Raw genomic sequence first — 21,269 nt, 5'->3', positions numbered from 1 at the left:
GCCACAGGGGAGTTTCAGCCGTCAGCTTGTTCCACCAACCCATGCGCCGCAGAGCTTGTCGCCAAATCTGGAATATTAGCTGCATGCCGGGAGCAGCAGCTTTCGCATCGGCGCCGCATATAACAGAGTGTGGAGCGAGGTGGACCCCATAAGATGGCTCTTTACCGCATCCGCTGGATCCTCCCTGTCCCCCTACCACCAGTCGTTCAGCACCAGTAAATGGGATGCTTGATAGTAGGACTGAATGTCTGACGTTGCCAGGCCACCACAATAAGAGGAGAGGAAGCAGGTCCTCACCGCCACTCGTATTGCGACCCCAGCCCAGAGAAACTTTCCCAGGGCCGCATTCACCTGCCTAAACCACTAGAGGGTGTTTGGGTACGGGTGGTTCTGTAGTTGGTAAAGCAACCTAGGGAGGGTTACCATTTTGAAGATCTCTGACCGTCCATGGATGGTCAGCGGCATGCGGGACCAGAGTTTGATGTCCATCTTGGCCCGTTCCCACACTGGTGCGATATTCCGCTCCCACGCAATCACTGGGACCTCCAAAAGGAATACCCCCAGGTACTTAAGGCCACCCGCCGCTCTTTGGAGCGCTGATGCCCACTCTCCGGTTGGAACATATCCCCCCAGGACCCAGGGAGTTGAATTGGACTGGTTAATATAGAGTCCGGACGTTTCGCCAAAGATCCTCATGATGTCCATTATGCGGGGGCCCCGATTTGTCAATGTCCGTTAGAAAGAAGAGGACATCGTCCGCATATAGCGCTATTCTATCGGAAGGACCCCCTTCCCACTCAAAACCGTGTAGCTGTGCATCCATGCGCACGCACCTGGCAAGTGGCTCCATGGCTAATGCGAATAGATAGGGCGAAAGGGGACATCCCTGTCGGGTGCCTCTTTGGATACGGAATCTAGAGGAGGCAACGCCCACCACCCTGACCGAGGCCGTCAGATCAGTATAGAGCAGTTGGATGTATGACAGGAATCTGGGCCCCAAGTTTAGTCGTGGTAACAGGGCAAATAAATATACCCAGCTAAGGGAATCAAATGCCTTGTCCATATCGGCCAGCAAAAGCGCTGCAGGCACCCTGGCGTGCCGAACGGCAGCCACCGCCACATGTGCTCTGCGAATGTTATGCCTAGTGGCCCTCTGGGGCATAAAGCCCGCCTGGTCCGGGTGAATTAAATCGGTCACATATGGGAGAAGGCGATTGGCCAATGCCTTAGCCAAAATTTTGGCCTCAACATTTAGTAGGGAGATCGGGCGGTAGGGGGCATACTGCTCGGGGTGGCTTCCGGGTTGTGAAAGACTACAACCTCCGCGTGTCGCCAATCAGGGGGAAGACTCTCTTCTCTCCCTGGCCTCCTCAACTGCTGCTCTATAATGTGCCCCTAGCTGTAGATGGTATTTCTTATAAAATTTGCTGGGGAACCCATTGGGCCCGGGTACCTTACCCGTATTTAGTTCCCCCAATGCTGTGCCTAGCTCTTCTTCCGTGAGGGGGAGCTCCAAGCGGTCTCTTACTTCGTCTGGAACTGCACGCGGCGGGAGGTCTGCCAGAAACCTATCAATTTCTGTCTCCGCAAGGCATTCATGCGGGGCATAAAGATCGGCATAGTAAGAGGCAAACCCCTCCGCCAGAGCCAACGGATCCGTGACCGGAGCCCCTACTGTGTCCAATATCCACGGGAGGACCTGGGCCTGGAATGAACCTTGACAGAGCCGATGGAGCATCGTCCCAGATTTATCGCCCCATTGGTAGACTCTGCTGCGCGTAGCCAACCAAACCTGCCTCGCCTCCTCCATTAGCATGGACGCATAAGACTGCTGCGCCTGGAGGAGCTGTCCCACCACTTGTACTCCCCCCTCCATACTCCCTTGGAGCTCCAGTGTCGATGTTGGCTTCTGCTCGGACCAAATCCTCCCTACGCTTCTTTCGCGCCTCTACACACCATGCTATGTCCACCCCCCCTAAGGGTTGGTTTCATTGACTCCCAGATCATACTAATCTCATCCACTGACCCTACATTGTCTGACAGGAAATTAGCTATAGCCTCACCCATATGCTTCTGATAGTCTGGTTGCTGCAAATGCCACACGGAGAGGCGCCAACGAAATGGCCTCCTCACCCTGCTCAATCCTATGTCTACAGTGATAGGTGAGTGATCCGAGAGACCCTGCGGCAGGATCGCAGCCGCCTCCACCCTGTGTTGGATTCCACCTGGCTCAAAAAGATAATCTAGCCTAGAGAAGGAGTTATGGACCGCCGACACATATATATACCCCTTCGTGTTGCCATGCAAACACCGCCACGTATCTACCCAGTTCAGGCCTTGCACCATGCCCCGAAGCTTAGTGGCTGGACCCGCAGCTGTCCCACCCCCTGGACGGAACCTATCCCTCTGACTGTCCATAACGTAATTCCAGTCCTCTCCTACTACTGAAGCGCATCTGGTAGGTCCGCCCATATACTGAGGAGTCTTTCAATGAGGGACCACTGTAGGGGGGGCGGGGGGTAGACATTGCCGAAGACCACCTGTTCATCACCTATTGTACCTTTTTTAATGGCATATCTACCTTGGGTGTCTATTCAGTGAGTGGAATGTACATAAGGGACTCTGCAGTGAACAAGAACAGCCACCCCCCTCGAACCTCTCACAAACCCTGCGTGGAATACCTGATGGTAGCCAAACCGCTGCAGGCACAGTTTTTTGGTGCCTGCAAGGTGAGTCTCCTGAAGGAGGAGCACATCTGCCCCCGCCCTCTTTGCCTGTCGCAACACTGCTCCCCTCTTAATTTTATCTAGAATGCCCTGAACGTTCCAGCTGAGGACTTTAAGGGACCCCCTACACCCCGGGGCTCCAATTTCAGATCCAGCCATCAGGGGACATCAAATAGGAACGTCCATCTAGCGGACCTGACTCGTACCTTCCATACTTCCATCCATGCGACCCCACCCCCAAAAGTCCACCCCCTAACCCAACCCCCAACTGCCCTCCCACCCCCCATACCTCAGCAACATTGAAGTACCTGTCGCGGCATAGTGCATCACCGACCCCCAACGGGAGGCCGGAGACCGCCTATCCCAATGGATCCCCATTAACTGTCCCCCCCCCCCCCAAGCTACTCGAGGGAATTAACGAAACTACCCCCTAACTCGGCAGGGTGTTGCTCACCCATATCGTCCCCCCCCCCCCGCTCCAGTGCCCTGGCCAGTGTCCCACAAAACGAGAGGGTCAGCACCCGCTGAGCCATACATCCCGAGTACTATACTAGGATGTGTAAATAAACAGGATACAAGTCTGACAACAGATAGCAGGATACAGAAGGGTTGCAGCCGGAGAGTGCTTCCAGGTCAGTAAGGCGCCGTTTCAGTTTCCTTCGGCCCGGCCATCCGTGCCTCCATTCCCCCCTCCGATGCACTCTCGGGTGTTGTGCGCTATCGGGACCTGGACCATCCCTTGTTCCTCCACCCAGACCCCCTGGAGGCTTGTGACTGCGGCACGCCCTGCAAAGAGTCCGATTCCAGCCCGGGTGGTGTACGTGTCCTGATCCGCACTGTTTCGTCTGTCCACTGGAACACCTCCTCTGGAGTGTTGAAGTGTGTGCGCGACTGGAATATCACCCTCAAACGGGCTGGGTACAACAGAGCGTATGGAAGCTTCAACTCGCGTAATCGGGCCTTGGCTGCTGTGAAAGATTGCCGCTGCTGCTGCACCATACGGGTATAGTCAGGGAAGATCATGATCCGAGTGTTCTCGTATAGTGGCGGCTCCTTTTCTCTGACAATTTTAGGATAACGTCCCGGTCATGATAATTCAGGAGTTTAGCAATCACTGGCCGAGGTCTGGCACCCTCCGCGGTTTCTGCATGAGGGCCCTGTGTGCCCGTTCTATCACGAAGCAGCGAGACAGCGACCCCTCGGGGAGCCAGCTCTCCAGCCACTCCGTCAAGAAGCCCTCCATGTTACCCTTCTCACAGCCCTCCAGCAAACCCACAAGGTGTAAGTTGTTCAGTCTCGCGCGTCCTTCTGCATCTTTCACACGGAGAGCCAGGCCCTTCTAGACCGACTCCATGGCGGCCATCTTACGTTTCAGGGTTTCGACATCATGTTCAACACTAGTGATGCGCGTTTCTGCTTCCGTGATGCGGGATACTGCGTTTCTCAGGTCCTGACGCAGTAGTGTCACGTCCGACCCCACCGCACCTATTTTAGCGTCCAACATGTCCCGAGATTGCGTTATGGCTGCCATTAGAGCGGAATTGTCCGGCTCGGTCTCTTGTCGGCCTCCTGTCGCTCCTGCACTACCACCCGGGCCCGTAAATTTGTCTATGGGGCCCTGCTTTTCCCTGGTCCCTACATCCTTTCCTCCAACTTCCCCACACTTTGCTGCAATGTCCAACATGAAAATAAACCTTCACCACACCTCCTTACACCTGTTGCTCCACAAACCCAAATTTGAAATCGTAAACAACTCTCTAATGTGTGCTATCTACAAATTTGTGATTTGTGCTCCGGCACACTAACAAGCATATTGACATGTGTGCAACTGAACTCACCAAGAGCACAGTGTTGTATGGCCAGTCTACCCAACTCAAGATTAGGCACACACACCTCACTGTTATCAAAATCTTCTCTTTCCAACAAATTGAGAACTCCAGCCATCAGTAGTTTTGCTGTTCCCCAGGCCTCTGCATCGTGTTAATGTTACACCAGCTTGTCCTCACCTTGATCCTCCTTGCTGCCACTTGCACACCTTATCCTTGGCTCTCTTTTTTTCTCCTCTTGGTTTTCAGGTTTTATCCTTGCACGCCCATTTCTAGCCCCTATGGGAAATTCAAATAAATGGACATCATGTTTCTCCTTAGACTAATTTATCTGTTGCCTGATATTTTCTCAGTCCTTATTCAAGTTCCTAAAAGGATTTTGGCTTTGCCTGCAGCGTGTTTGTGTGTTCTGAAATTTGGAGACCTTTATAGGGTAATGTGTGTCTTTTGATCTTTGCTGTGTAACACCCTGGCGATTTATTTTAAAAACTTTATGTTCAGTTTGGAGTTGCCCTAATTAGGAGCAATACTTGTGAACTTAAACAATCCACTGTCACATTATCTCATAGATATGGCATATAAAACGTCATCTGTACAGCAGGGTTTCATCTATCAATTACACAGTGTATAGAGCCCAAAAGCAGAGAGGTAGACTGTCCAGATCAGATATTCATAATTCAAAAATACCCAACTGACTTACGGGCGTATAAAGAGCTCAAATTATTAGGCAGCAAAAAACTGGTAAATGACATCAGCAACTCCTGGATCACCCTATTAATGGACTGCCAGCCTTTAGTTAAGAAAACATTCATAAGATACTAAATAAATGCAGATATACACAGAGAAAGGGGTTTGGTTGGTTAGCCCTTTTAAGTCATTGATCTGTTAAAGTGCCATTCTCATTTTGCTTCTGCCCACAGGACTATATACTGCAACAAACAAACTGATGTCTTGGACACTATTAATGGAATTAATGCAAAGGGGTGAGAAAGTTTAATTATCTACCCCCCACAAAATAAATTGTCTGGAAACACTGATTTATGTTCGTATGTATATATATATATGTGTTATATATGTTTTTGTAAAAAGCAATGTGTAAATATATATGTGTGTGTTCGTTTGTTTAAAGTGGGCATATAAATTACACTAGCCCCAATTTAAATTGAAATTCTTTTCAATCAAAATAAAAAATCAATAAGAGAACGACATATAGTGTGCTCGCTCTGTGGAAATGGGAAATTTTACTAATACAAAATAGTGTTTCCAGACAGTTTATTTTGTGGGGGGTAGATAATTAAACTTTCTCACCCCTTTGCATTAATTCCATTATTAGTGTCCAAGGCATCAGTTTGTTTGTTGCAGTACTTTATTTACCCAGATGCCTGTGGCTTACCGGGTTTACCCTGAATTTGCTAGCACAGGACTATGTACAGCATAGACAATGGGTCAGCCAGTTTAAGCCATTGCTTAACATGTCAGACCACTATTTCTCTGTGAGTAACAGTATTTTGCCTCATCCCTTGTGCATATGCCTTAAAATGAGTATGCTATTCTGTACAGGCCTGGTGGGCCACTCCTTTATTTTTTTGGGCACCTGCTATTTGCCTGTTTATTCCTTTTGTTTTGAGACAACCTTCCACTGCCCTTATACTTGTTACAAGGAATTCCCTTTTTTCTTTTTAGAGCACCCATCAGCATTCTGGCCAGGTACTTGCTTCTTTTTCAGAGTGCTCTTCTTCTCTGCAGTCAATGCAACCGGCACGACTGCTAATTTTGAACTGTGGAACCATGTTGAGACAGTATTCTGCATGCTGGATAATTATTTTACCATTTCAAGATGGCTACCACATATTGTATCTGCATTGTGGCTATTTTGGGTTGGTAAAACAACGATAAACTATATACAATATCAATACAAGATACCACCAAGTTGATTCTAAATGTGACAGTTATCTTTGAGTGGTATTGTACACTGTGTACTGTCCAGAATAGCCTTCCAAAATGTCCACCTGATGCAGTTTTTTTTGGTGCAAGCTTATGGCTACGAACTTTAGCCAGCACCTTGTTTTCGTTTCATTTTCCATGCATATGCTTGCATAAAGAAAAAATTGCACCCCAACTTGACCTTTGACTTTGCTGTTGCTTATTGAGCTGGTGCCCCATAGGCATTTGTAGGATCCTAGGACGCATAGACTGTGGTTGGCCTCTCTGTAAAACTAAGGCATAGCAGGTATAGATACAAAAGTACTCGTCTGAGGAGTCTCCTTAATTGGCTACATTGAATCTGTGTTTCCTCATTCATGCACTTCTGGACTCCTCCTCCTGTGCCTCCACTCTTGCTGTGCTGGTCTACTCAACGGTGATTTCTCCTTACTGTCTACAATTGTGGCATCCTCGGTATGGGCTGCCTGCCTCACATAGTTCTGAAGACCACTGCCTGGTTTAGCCCAACTCTGTATTACCACATTCAGCCTTGGTGTTCCTGCAGGTCTCCAAGCCACTGCGCTGCCTTTGCCTTTAATAATTGATGCTGGTTTTATAGTATACGCCAGTTGGTGTCTCTTTGATTTTTATACTCGTACTGAATTTTTGGACAGTTTAGGAGTAGGTCCGGTCACTGTTTGACACTAGTGGGTAGGCGTGAGTACTATGGACACCTGTCACACTGCAGCGTTGAACCTGCTGATCACAGCAGGAGATCATAGGTTCACTAGTTGATGTTGGAACCCTTCTGCTGTGATTGGGCAAAATTACACATGACACTAGTGGCCTGCGGTCTCAACAGTGATTAAGAAATCATCAACCTGAACAGCTTACTAGATATATTAGATATATTAGGTGTGTGAGATTGAGAAAAATTAGCCTAAAGCTACTAGGAGCTACAGAGTCAGGTTGTACAGTTGCAAAGCTACATCCTCTTCTCCAGGTTGTCCGGTTACATGCCACACCCTCTGCTGTTCATTATTTCGATGTTTTATCTTTTCAGGTTAAATCTATTGGTTACAGATTTTTATTGCTATGTGTTTGTTTTGGAATAAGTCCTGGAAGATGTCTTACTCCAGTACTTGTATTTCAGGTACGTGAAAGCAGGAACAGAACTAACTTGGGACTACAGTTATGAAGTCGGTAGTTTGCCTGAACGTGAAATCCCTTGCCTCTGCGGTGTTTCAAAGTGCAGAAGAAGAATCGTTTGATGAGTCAAAAAAAAACGAACATTCACGGAGCGGGCAAATGAATAGGAAATTGACCAGTGCACTAGACCTTTCACATATCAGCAAAAAGACATTCTCATAATGTACAGAATTGCCAATTTTTAAAAAAAATATATGATGTGTACAATAAGCGTATAAATCTTTGAGCAAGCGAAAGAATATCGGCGTAAACTGTGACAAGAAGTATAGGCAAATATCAAGATATTTTTGTACTCCATTTAGAAGAACCGATTTGTGTTCATTTTTTAAAACCTAGATGTTCAAAATAATCCTTTTTAATATATACCTTTGTGTGCGAAAAAACTGACGTACGTTGTATTATTTCTAGTCAATTATTTTTTTATCCGTTTTATTTTTTCATTATTTTATGTTTTTCCGCACATCCCCCAGCCAAGCTTACTGAATGCCCTTACTAGGTATAGATGCTGGAAGTAGAGGTACGAGGGGAGGTTCTGCAGCCCCCCAAAATATTCATACAGGAATTCAGAAGGTGAGTGAGTAATAGAGATGCCTTTAATTTTAAAAAGAGGTCAATGTCAGGCTATGTCGTCTGACAATCTGCTCCTTTTTCTTTTAACAGGATAACGGGGTTTACTTTTCTTTCTCTCGAACTGTGAAGTGAACTGTGCCACAATCTTGCTGGGGTATACGGGGCTGTAAAAGAAAAAGCTGTGGGGTGTCAATTTTTTTCTAACGCTCAACAAATTGTAAATACTTGTAAATTAACTGTACAAATGTTTAAAAAACATCAACAATTCTTAAGGCACAACTGAATCTGATTTTTTTGTAATTCGAAAGTGTGATGGTCTCCTATTAATGTGAGATTTAAAAAATCTAGACACTTTATGTTGTGATGGAATGGAATGGAAAGGAGTTTTGTAAAGCGCGGACAGTTACCCTGAGGCATCCAGGCGCTGGTGGGTAGAGGAACTTCTGCTGGGGTGGATTGCTGGTGGATGGTTTTATTTAGATATTTTTTTAGTTGAAGAGGAAAGTTTTCAGTTGTTTACGAAAGGTGAGCAGGTTTGGGTTGGATCTTAGGTGGAGGGGGAGAGAGTTCCACATCTTGGATACATTGTAGGAAAAGCTGCTACCACCTGCTCTGGCTCTTCGTATCTGTGGAACAGCAGTTAAAAAGGCTTTCGATGAGCGGAGTTCTTTTTTGGGATGGTAGGGGGTGATCAAGGAATGATTGATCGGCGGCCCGATCTCCAGAAGGCTTGGTGGGTAATGTACATGGCCTTAAATTTGATCCTCTCTCTGACAGGGAGCCAGTGCAGGGATTTCAGGCCAGACCCTATAGAGTTTCTACGAGAGATTCTGAGGAGGGTGCGTGCAGCGCAGTTCTGGATCCGCTGAAGTTTGTTTAAGCAGTATTCTGGGGATCCCAGATATAGGGTGTTGCAGTAGTCTATGCGAGACTGAATTAGGCCCTGGATGACTACCTGTTTTGCCTCAAAAGGGAGGAGTGGTAGGATTTTTTTCAGTTGCCTAATTAGGCCGAAGCAGGTTGCTGACACTTTGGTGACTTGTGTGTTCAAAGTCAGAGCTTTGTCTAGCCATACTTCAAGACTCTTTGTTGTCTTTGGGTGCGGGGGGATCGCCTAGGCTAGGGGGCCACAGAAGCTCTAGAGTGGAAGGGGCCTGAGAGCCGAGGAGCATTAGCTCCGTCTTGTCCCCGTTGAGCTTTAGGCATGAGCTTGTCATCCAGCTCTTTACCTGCTCCAGACAGGAAATCGGGTTGGTTTGGGATTGCTGGCTATCCTTGTGTGCAAGGGAGACCACTAGCTGAGTGTCGTTCGCATAGGTGACGATGGTAATGCCGTGCGGACGAACAATCTCTGCCAGTGGTCTCATGTATGCATTGAAAAGCGTGGGGCTAAGTGAGGAGCCCTGTGGCACCCCACACCCCATAGGCTTGCTTGCGGAGACTGCGGCTCCTTCAAAGACACTGAAGGTACGGTCTTTTAAAAGAATTTAAGCCAGGCCAGGGCTTCTCCCGATATTCCCAGACTTAGTAGACGGTGGAGGAGGATTTGATGGTTCACGTGTCAAATGCGGCGCTCAGATCAAGGAGGATCACTGCCACTGCTCCTCCCTGATCTAAGATCCGCCTTGCCTCCTCTGTAACCGCTACCAGGGCCGTCTCCGTACCATGCTTGGGTCGGAAGCCAGTCTGTGTGGTGTCCAGCCGTTGGTCACTCTCGAAGAATTTGGTTAGACAGGTGTTAACATGCTTTGCAAGGAGTTTGCTTGCCCAGGGGAGTAGTGAGATGGGCCGATAGTTATTGAGGTTGCAAGGGTCGAGGTTGTTTTTTTTAATAGTGCACGTACCCTCGCATGTTTCCATGTTGGTGGGACTGTGCTAGTTGTTATCGAGGAGTTCAACAGTTCCAGTAATGTGGGGAGAATTACCTGTCCAACCGAGATCAGTGAGTTTGGTGGGGCAGGATCACAGGGTGAGCCAGATTTTGTTTGGTGCATTAACGAGTCTAGTGTGACTGCATCTAGTTGTGGGTGGTGAGCTAAGGTGTTATGGAGAGATACCTCTGTTTCTGCTACGGGGGAGTAGCTTTTGGAAGAGGGTTCTGCTCCTGTGTTCGAAAAGGATGTGTAGATGTTATTTATTTTAGTAAAAAAGAACTCGGCTAGATCGTCACATCGTGGGGGTTCAATGGGGTTAGCGGTTGAGGGCAGGGAAGCGTAGTTAGGCTTTTTACCGTTCGGTATATTTCTTTGGGTTTGCACTTGGCTGCCATTATTTTAGCCTCATAGTAGGCTGATTGGGTCAGCTTTATTGCTGCCTTATAGGCTCTGATGGCATCTCTGTATGTAATTTTATCCGTGGCCATGTAGTTTAAACGCCACTTCCTTTCATGCCTCTTTCAGATACGTTTTTTCTCTCGGAGCTCTTCCGAGTACTAGGGGGCTGTTTTATGGTGTCTTTTTGATCTGGGGATGCCAAGGGGTAGTATGGAGTCTAGCGAGCTCGTGATCCAGCTGTTGTACTCGATGTTGCCTTTTGAGGGGTCACTGTTGAGCACCGGTTTAGTTGTAGTGAGGTTGCTAGCCCATTTGTCCAGACAGAGTTTGGACCAGTTCCTAGATCTAGAGGGGAGGTGGGGGGATGGGACACACTTGCGTGTGGTCCATGTGATTGGAATGAGGAAGTGATCAGTCCATGGGAGGCGAGTGAGGGCGCCAACTGTTAGTTGGGGCAGTTGCTGAACACGGGATCTAGCAAGTGGCCTAGTGTGTGGGAGGGGACGAGCTGTTCTAGTTCGATTGCCGCTAGACTAGCTATGAGTTCATTGGCGACAGATCCCTGATTGTTGTCGAAATGTATATTAAGGTCGCCTAATATTGTGAAGTTCGCCGATAGGGTGGTTAATTCGGCCATGGTATGAGGAAGTGCAGTAGGGAATTGTTTAGGTGCTCCGGGGGGGGCGGTAGATAAGGATGCCCGTGAGACTTTTGTTGGGGGAGAATTTGATGGCGAAATGCAGGCTTTCACAGTCTGCAATGGGCTCAGGTGTGCATCGGCAGGTATAAGTGTCTTTATAGATGATGGCGAGCCCCCCGCCTTTTCCCTGAGCGCGGTCTAGGCGTGCAATCTGGTAGCCTGGTATGAGTGCTTGAACCAGATCAGGTTCAGAAGCCTTGGTGAGCCATGTTTCGGTCAAGAAGAGTATGTCTGGCATGAGCTCATCCAGCAGCATTGAAATCTCCAGACGGTGTTTTGGGAGAGATCTGCAGTTTAGTAGCAGCATTTGGTATTCCCGCAGCTCGTCCTTCTGCAGAGGGCTGGAGAGCTCTCTTTTGCAGTGAGGGCACTGGTGGGGGATTTCCAGGGGATGGAAAGTTTGGCCGCACTTGGCTTTGTTAGTGTGCCGTAGCTGGTATAGGGTATCAATGCTGTATTGCCTAATTATTCTTGTGAGTGAGGAAAAGGTTGTTGGGGGGGGGGGGGGTGGCCGCGGACGGGCGCAGACGGGCTTGCCTTTGGCTCCCCTTCGGCGCGCCTGCTGCGCTCGTCCGCTGCGCGTTCGACAAATGCACATATTTTGTAGTGTCGGAAGGGGCGTGGCCTCCCGGCAGTGGGCGTGGCCTGTAGGCTGGCGAGGCTAATGGCGGCTGTAACTTTTTCCAACCCACGGCAGCGTTCTCACGAGCTGCGCGGGGATATTCCAGCAGGTCTACAAGGGGGGTAAGTTCCCAGGGAGCAGAGTGCTGCAGGTAAAAACAGTTTTGACAGTGATACAATTTTTTTAAAATGCGAGCGAAATCTCCCGGCTTCCGCCTCAGGAGTCAGTTCTCTAGTGATGCGCAAATGATAAATATTTGCTGAAACCAGATCCCCCTCATATCATAATTTGTGCGCTACATAGTTTTATCAGTCTGTGCAGAATTAATGGTCAGTGTGGTGTCTGAAATAGACAGTGCTCTACCACACCATGATTCAGTGATATATTTACAACAGTGTGCGCCAAAATGCACCACCGCCCACGGTCCTGCTGAGTGGTCGTGGGTCAGTTGCTACACTTTTTGTGACGCTTGGGTTTTTACAATCCTCATGACTTCAGTCATGTAACATTAATGGCAGCAACCCCACTCTAAAAATGGTTCCAGCACCTTTGTTAGCATGTATGCTCTTTTATTGGAAAACTACGACTGGGATTAAGATTCTGGATTAACCTGAGGAAGTTTTTCTCTGGGGGCTGGTACATTTGGGTTGGTTGAGGGTTTGGTGTTTGGATTGGTTGACTAACTCTATTGTGCCTAGATCCTTATGTGAGCAGAAGGGGTTCACTGCACACCCCCAATAGGAACCAAGAGCATATGTAAAGTAATAGGGTAGGAGAAGACACTGGACTGGAGTCCACTGTGCACTGGAATGTATGCAGTCTTTCTCTGTTTGGCCTCATCATCGTCATTCTTATAGAGGGCTAAAGCCAAGTAGGCAATTAAGCATTAAAGGAAATACAAACAAAATTGTTTAAAAAAAAAAAAAGAATTCTAATTTCTTCCGAAAAGGATGAGCTCGAGGATTAACCATAAATCCATGAGGGGGACATTTTATAATTATTTGGCAATTCATGCAAATGCTCTTCCCTGCCTTTTTTCTTATGCTCTGAGGAGGAATCAAAAGGAATTTGTCAGCTCACCTTAGGAGGAGTGGTCTTCAAACTTTTTAATGCTGCACTCCCACTGTAAAGAAATAAAATTCGCCAGGTCACCTCAGATTTTTCACAAATAGTCTATTAAACTGGCAATACTTAAATAGGAGTTACTTAAACACCAGACATATTTAAACATTGCTGTTAAATTGTTACTTTTGTTCCCAGCCAGGATATAAATGACAAAAGAAGCTAGTGATGGCCCATTACAGAGTGGCTTACTGACGCTCTTTTTTCCCCATCACTTAAAACAAAGAGTGACCCGTTGGTACACATTTCAGAAAAGGCTTGATGCACCCAGTACGACCCGAGGTGTGGGAGGGACAGGATGCACCATTGAGCGGCACCTAATTCAGCGATGGCGAGCACTTCCCTTCACAACCTCAAATGTGCGGTTTAGTGTAAAGGTGTTATTGATGGTACATGGGTTTACCCTCTTCGATCTGCTCTACATGGATCAATGCAGAAATGAAGTTAACAGCAAACCTATATCTATACCGACGAGTATTTCTAAATAGTATAATTTTACTTCAACCCCATCGCCAGGATACTCCCCGGGGTGATGGGCCACGCTTAACAAGTACTGATTAATAAAAAAATATACAATACGAGACTAAAGTGTCCTATCCAGTACTAAAACATCCCTTGAATGTGTTACTGTAAAAACCTGTAACAAACCTACAAAAATAAGGCTGCAATGCTCTTAAGGAAACCCACAGGCTCATCGTCCAGAGCGAACAAGACCTCGAAGGCCACCACATTAAAACCTTGGAGGAGGTTTGCTTAGTATTGGCGTAAGCAGATCGTTTTTTGTTAATAAGCTTGTTATGAAGTGTGAAAAAGGGCTAGAGGAGATAAAAACACAAGAAACGAAGCACAGGTAAATATACTAGCCGAGGGATACAGTGTGATAGACAAGAATGTGTGAATATGCGGCTCTAAGGAAGGAGGTGGTGAAATAACGGTTGGGTCAGGGACACCCGCAGACGGTGCTGCGCGCACAAGAAAGGTGTGGCTTTGGGGGGTCTCAGACCTAATGGGACTCTTAGTGGTTAGGAGGGTTGCGTCCATGCACGCAGGGCGCAGAGTCAGCCATCACTCACCCGTCCCCGACCACCGCACACTTGACGGCCTGCATGGTGGCTGCGACAGCCCTGCTCTAGAGGACGGCGGTAACACTGGTGCTCGAGCGGGTTAGCAACCCTCCTGATCCGACCACGGCCGCAGGCGTTCCCAGAGACAGTACATCCGGCCTCACCTCCCGGCGCACGCAAGGTTGGGTAGTACTACCGCATCATGGAAAGAACGAGAAAAAGAGAAGGAGAGAGAAGCGTACCAGAGGAAAGGAAAGAAAGACGAGGGGATGAAAGCGAGAAATTCGAGTGAAGAAGTTGAAAGGGGAGTGAAATACCAAGAGTGAGAAAGATAAAAAACAAGTTATTTTTAAGTAGCGCACTGCAGGCAGTGAGAAGAGGTCTCAGCAGAGCAGCAGGGAGAAGGTGAAAGCGAACGCTCTATAAACAGCGTGCGTGACTTAGTCAACGAGGTGAGCCCGCGAGTGGCGCGAGCTTGGAGAGCCGTCTGCTCATTTTCAAGCACTGCACTCGTGCTTGTGGCGCCCCGCTGCTCGCTCCCGCAAGGTGGATGCCGCTACAAGCACGAGTGTGTGCTTGAAAATGAGCAGAGCGACGGCTAAAGGCCCTCCTAAGCAGCGCATGCACGCTGCGTACGCGAGACCTAAAAAGAAAGCTAATAAATTGAGAGCATGTGATGGAGAAGAGAGAGCATGTGAGGGGGTGCGAAGGAGACAGGGAAGAAAGCAAGGAAAACCACGTTCTCCCATGGAGTGCTAAAGGAGCTTTTAAAAATAGTCCCATCTCATTGAAGTGGATAAATACAAGTCAGCCAATCATATTTTTAAAGAAGCTACGCTCGAAGGGTGCGACAAGAACAGCGAGTATAAACATTTATTAAGGAGCAGGGAAATCCGCTCGATAAGAAGCCATCCAGTCATGAGCAAGGGGCTCACCCATGCCCACTCTCTGTACATTATATTGCAGACAACAAGTATTCAATGAGAGACACCTAAAGCTGCCTACAGATCGAGCCCTAAAAAGTCCAACCTGCCTTGCATACTCTAACCATTTCTATTGTTTCTCCATGCATTTAGTCAGTGATCAGCTAAAAATAGCTGGGAATTTATCTTTGTTATGAGGGCACTGTTTGTCTTGGAGCGGCTCTCAGCTAGTTTGATTAGTGGTTGTGCTAGAGTTTACAAAGGGTGGTGGGTGAAATGTAGGCCCAGGCCAGAACCCGAAAGCTAGTAGGAAGTGGTTTGTAGCAATGAACATAAAAACTTCTAGTCTCTAATTTTAGCGATAGTACTGCCGAAACTGTCAGCCAATGATGAGGGAGCTAGTCAATTCATTTTTGCATCCCGTAGGTGTTGGAGCCTTTATTTGAGGGCATCTGCATAACTATGGAGTGGACAGAGTCAGGCAGAGACACCTTTGTGGTAGAGCATTGATAGCAGTTACACTGGGGCAACAAATGTTTCCCCAGAGAGCGGAAGAGGACTGTGGGAAGGAAATGAGGGGAGGAGTCTACGAGGGCTACTGTCCATAGGATCGCTTTCTTCCCACACATACCGGGATGGAGTGGGGCCTGTAACATGAGGAAGACTACTGAGGTTGATCTGAGAGAGCGTGAGTAAGTGTTCAAGGGTAACCACATCAGCCACTTTGGAGTGAAATGTATACACCAGTCGCTACTGAGGACACATGCTAGGTGGACTTGCAAAACCCATCCTATAAAACTGGCAAATTAAGCATCCTCCAGGAAACTCTACTTTTGGTTAAGTCAAGGAACTGCTACTACGCCAGTTCTAGGGCCGATTGTATATAATACGAGCACTACTTTGAGATACTCTTGCCACTGCGTGGTAATGACTTGGAATGCTCCTCAAGAAGGAATTTGAAGGAACAGGACAAATAGGGCTGCAAACGCTTCTGCTCCTTCATCCAGTCCAAGCATAACTAGTACCACTCACTGATCTTATTGCAGAAAGAAAGGGTTGTTTGCATGAATGTAGGTTTAAAAAGCTGTCTGTCAAACTGCATGTACCAAAGAAGATCCTTACAGCCTAGGGTAAAAGGATAGCGCTAAAACTACAAAGGAACTGCTGCAAAGACACATGTATGCTCAGATGGTTGTAAATACCAATTAAGTTGGCATGTAGTCGGATGGGTGGTCTTCAGCCAAGACAAGGGAATCATTTGTGTTTGATTTACGAGGTTCTAGACTTTAGCATCCCTTTGATTATTCATCTCATCTCCTAGTGGCCCTGGATGCCCCATATATAGAACAGACAAACAGAGGATACTGAAAAAAATAAATCGGAGAAGATACAAGAAAAGGAAAACATGTATTTTGAGATTTCTTGTACAAGATATGTTCTATACTGGAAATGTAAACAAACGTTCTTTGATGATGTATCGCGTTTTTGGTTACTCCCAACTAATAGATTCAAACATAAACAACCATTTTCAGTTCAACGGGTATCGTCTTTGGGATCTTATACGTTTTTAGCTATGAAGCACATTATCCTGGGTAAAGCGACTCTGGTATTTTACTGACCTCTGCTGGGCGTTTTCTATCAATACAGTTAAATAGAGTCAATTTCTATTAAAAGAAAGTAGTCCCTAAGCAAATGCAGAACCAGACATGTCCTGGAGCAATGCTCCAAAGACCACCTAAAGTATATACAACACATATCCCAGATAGCGCAAGCGCTGTCTAGGCTACAGCAAAAAAAGAAAACGGTTCTCTGCAGATGGACAGTGTGCATCTGTTTGAATTAAGTGGTTTCTTTTCCACATCAAAATGAAGAGAATACTTTCTTTACAGCAATGATGACAACATTATTACTCAACACTGCGGTGATGTCATTGTAGCAGAGTACCAGGCTGAGAGCCGAGACTGCTGTTTGTTGAATTAAACAGACCAGAAATCCTTAAGTGTGCTTATGAATTGACTACATATTTTTAGTTGACACTTTAGTCCTCATTTGGGGGCTCAAAACTGTAGTGTCATGTAAATAAAGACTGATGGAACTCTTTTGGTTCCTGATGGACTCTGAAGACCTGTGACGTAAGCGTTGACGGGTAATGAAGTGAATGTAGGTTTAAAACGTTGAGTTCTTGCTTACACGCTGGAGAAGAAAGTTATGTAAAACTACTCTCCGTGTGTGGCGTATTCATTGGCGAGTACCCGAGCTGGACAAGACGCTACAACTGGCGACGAGGGTGGGATCAGTAACCCGTAGATTCACAGCGCTCTTCTAGAGAGTTTGCTGTGGTCCAGTAAACTGCTCGTGTGTGCCACGTGTGCTGCATGCGAAGTACAGAATCAACCCTGGCACCAGTGGAGTATCAGCACAATGCCGGCCTGTGTAAAGCTTACATGAACAAAGAAAGCAGCATCGAAAAGCTACACATTGGTGACCAAGAATCGAAGAAAAAGACCGCATAGAGGTACGGCGCCACTGCACAATTTAATGCTATGTGTCATAGGGGCTGATAATGCTAATGGCAGATGCACCCAGGTATTACACTGCATATTGTGACAATCCAGTGCAAGTTAAGCTGTGATCTGATGTGCTATGAAGAAGAGATCAACCAGGCGGTTCCCAATAAACATTTAAGTACAAAACCAATTGAATATCACAACATCATCTGCTTATCAACTCATTCGAATACAAAAAGACTTATTTACTGAAACAACTAAAGTAATTCATTAAACCACTGTCTGCTCTGGAGTGGCCCCAGAGAGAAGGCCAGGCTTGAGTGTGAGTCTGCTTCTGAACCGCCGGGAGGTTGGTCGCTCACCGCCGCATACATCAACATGCAGGCGCAGCACCAGGAGGAGTTGCTGGCCATCTGTTTGCACCAGGAGGTGCTTAAAAGCACGCAGGGATCTCGCAGCGCAGGAATTCACTTATGAACTGCCGGGAGCTTTGTCGCTCACCACCGCATACATCAACCAGCAGGCACAGCACCAGGAGGGATTGCTGGTCATCTGTTCGCACCAGGAGGCGCTTAAAAGCATGCAGGGGTCCCACAGTGTGGGAGTCAGCTTCTGAATCGCCGGGAGGTTGCTCGCTTACCGCCTCATACATCAACCAGCAGGCACAGCGCCAGGATGCTTTCCTGGTCATTTGTTCGCACCAAGAGGTGCTTAAAAGCATGCAGTGGGTCCAGCAGCGCCCGTCCACGACTGATCGAGGCCTGGCTGGGCCTACTCTCTTGGCTGGAGATCTTGGGACTACTGCAGCGCCAGGGACATAGTAGCCTTGGAGTGCATCGCAAAGATGATTTTGTTGCAGAGTGGCGGGTCAGTGTAATTCTTGGTTCCCTAAAAATATGCAAATACTGGTGGGGGGGGGGTGGTGGCATATTTTATACTCCTAACATCAGGATTTCCCTGTTTATTCCAATTATGGGAAAGAGAAAGGCTGTGCACACTGACCATCTTAATAGTGACAAGAGGGTTACTATTTAGTCTTTTTTGGCAAAAGCATGTGGAGTCATTTCAAAAGAGATTGACAAAGCAGAGAGGAGACTCTCCATGGGATCTGCTGGTCTTCTGGCCCCGGCACTCACACTGAATGAAGCAGATGATAAGGCAGATGGGATCCACCGGGGTAGTAACTCTGACAATTCTCATGCCCAAGCAAGTGGCGTCCTAGTAGAGAGGGGCATCCTAGCTCCCACTTAGTCACCAATAAAGAAGGGGCGACTCCAGCCACCTTTCCGGCACCTAAAAGATTGCGAAAAACAAGAAAGAAAAATGAGCCCTTACGGAGAAGAGAGGCACCACTGATACCAACTAGCCCCGCAGTGCTGTTGATAGGCATGGGGTATTTTTGGAATACTTTGAAAAGAACTCTCACCAATGTGATGGTTAATTGAATGTTGCAGATTTGGGACAAATTGGACACAGTTTTATGAGTCGCTAATGAATCAGTTAAAAAAGTAGAGTGTCTGTTGAAAACCGTCCCCACAATACCCCCTCCCCCAATTGTGAAATCTCAGGTAGCTGGCGATATAAATGATGGAGCACGTAATAAGCTCCCGGTAGAGAAAGGGCCACTGACCCACGCAACTTATCCATGTAGGAGGCCACAGGGTAATTCCACTCCCCAAATGGGTAGTCTGATTTTTTTTTTTAAACACAATTTTATTGATATTATTACATTTCCTGCAGTATATTCATTACAATATTTTGTCAGCGGATAAACATAAACTTAAAACAATTGATGTATTATATTTGACAATATGTCTCTAAAATGGGTAGTCTAAGAAGGGGTGCCGGAGGAAGGGGGCCGCAATATACTAAAACAGATGAGTACAAGCAGGGCACTGCCAAGCGAGATATCTTAAACACTGTAGGCCTGCCGATATTTGATTTGCCCCCAGAATGCTGCCTTTATACTGTGGTTTTCGTTGGGGTCCAAGGTCTGGGAACTAACAATAGTGAAACCACAGATAACTTGATCAACAAGGTGGCGCACTGGCTAGGGACACACGTTTGGTTCAATGTTTCAGACCACAATACATTTTGATGGCAAGAAGGGTTGCCTGGATTAGTCGCTTGAAGAAATCATTTAGGGGGGATGTTGTGATCATTACCTTTAGATACCCAGTACTGACGCATAACATCCTAAGAGACACTGCTGAGTTCCCTTTCTATGCCTCCGAGACCAAACCTCTACATTTAGGTTTCTTCTACATTCCTCCACCAAATACCCCACCAAAGGACCCCATCATTGGCTGAGAGGGGAGAGATCATGTTTGCGAGGGGATAATAGCATCTTCAAATTTATATGCCCCATTGTCAGATCTAAACAGCTTGGATTGACTGGTAGAGGGTGCAGCATAAAGCACAAAGCAGACTACTCCAAGGGAAATACTAAATCAGGTCACTATGCCTAGTGATCTTCAGAAGAATTATATTTCAGCTCTATTGAGCAATAACACCTTCCCTCACTGCCAATCAGTCAGCAGGGGGGGCAAGATAGTTTCTGCAAAATTATATAGTTGTTATAGTGGGGGGAACATCAGCTTGGTATCTTGGAACGTGGCAGGGCTAGCCCCCAAATTTGGAGATGAGATATGTATTAAGTTTATAACCGCACACAAGATCATATGTTTACAGGAGACCTGGGAGACAGAAAATAAATTCTATTTGGAAGGCTATAAGACTTTTTTCATCCCAGCAAAAGAGTCGCCCTCTGGCCGTGCAAAAGGGGGTTTAATTATTTTTATTGCACTTGACTTCAGGGCATTTATAAAATTGTTGAAAAGTGATTCTAGAGTGGTACAAGGGCTTAAGATAGTGGTGGGGAGAAGCCTATGGTTCACATTAATAAACTTTTACAATGTTAAAAACAAGACTCAAGGTCCCTCAAGTTTGACGGAGCTTTCTGGGTTCCTAGAGTAGCAACAGGCCGATGATTTCCAGCAGGAAAATCTTGTGTTGCTTGGCGACTTTAATTGTCATCTGTGCCCCGGCATCGGACCAAGTTCCAGGGACACTGCGATCTGTCAGGCCCCATATGTATTGCACCTAGAGCACTACCCAGATGGCCACAACTTAAATGCCCTATTAAATACGTATGATTTGATGTTCACTTTACAAAATGCACCTAGGCCCCCTAGCAGTATTCATCCACCGTCCTATAAAGGAAGTGGCCACGCAACAATTATTGATTTTATTTTTATCTCATCGTAATTGAATCATATTATACAGCCCTTTCGGATTTTGGATAGCCCTTTTAGTGATCATAACCCAGCGGTTATGGGTTTGGGGGCACAACACTCACAGGGAAAATAGGACTCCAGGAGATTGAGGGCATGGATGTTGACCGATATGGGGAGGCGACTTCGGTAGTCGCGAGTGGATACTATTGCTCTTAACATCTCCCTTTTTAAATCAAAACATAAAGAGATAATGAAGTGCCTTGTAGCATTGCCCCTAGACGTGGACGTAATTAGTTCTTTTGTTGCCATTGCACAGACAGTAGCGAGTTTGTTAAGAGTGCCGGCAGTTCTGGCTTTTTTCGGATAATCCTAGATGGTTTGATAAGGGGTGTTCTAAGGCGTTAAGGAATCTTAAAGTAGCACTGAAAGAGTCACTCGTAATAAAGATAGCGTAGCCATTTGCCGTAAAAAAAAAATTAAAAATGCGCTCTAAAAGGGTCTTACGACCGACGACGGAGTGGTCCTTACTGACCCAAACGAGCTGGCGGCGAGCTTTGCCAACTACTAC

General features: G+C 46.8%; 1 protein-coding gene across 3 annotated transcripts in view; it reads left to right on the top strand.

The window, feature by feature from the left end:
- Window positions 1–8,067, top strand: part of SETDB2 (SET domain bifurcated histone lysine methyltransferase 2) — a 535,415-nt gene extending 527,348 nt beyond the window's left edge. For 2 of the 3 annotated variants that reach the window (XM_086934968.1, XM_086934969.1), the window contains one exon: window positions 7,629–8,061. In XM_086934968.1, coding sequence (XP_086791094.1) covers window positions 7,629–7,746 — 118 coding nt within the window. In that variant the 3' untranslated portion in view covers window positions 7,747–8,061. Of the gene's footprint in view, window positions 1–7,628 lie in introns of all 3 variants that reach the window. The other variant, XM_086934967.1, reaches the window with a different exon arrangement.
- Window positions 8,068–21,269: the final 13,202 nt, after the last annotated feature.

The sequence above is a fragment of the Lissotriton vulgaris genome, chromosome 8 (assembly GCF_964263255.1).
Source record: "Lissotriton vulgaris chromosome 8, aLisVul1.2, whole genome shotgun sequence".
NCBI lineage: Eukaryota > Metazoa > Chordata > Amphibia > Caudata > Salamandridae > Lissotriton > Lissotriton vulgaris.
This window is presented reverse-complemented; position numbering and strand designations above follow the sequence as displayed.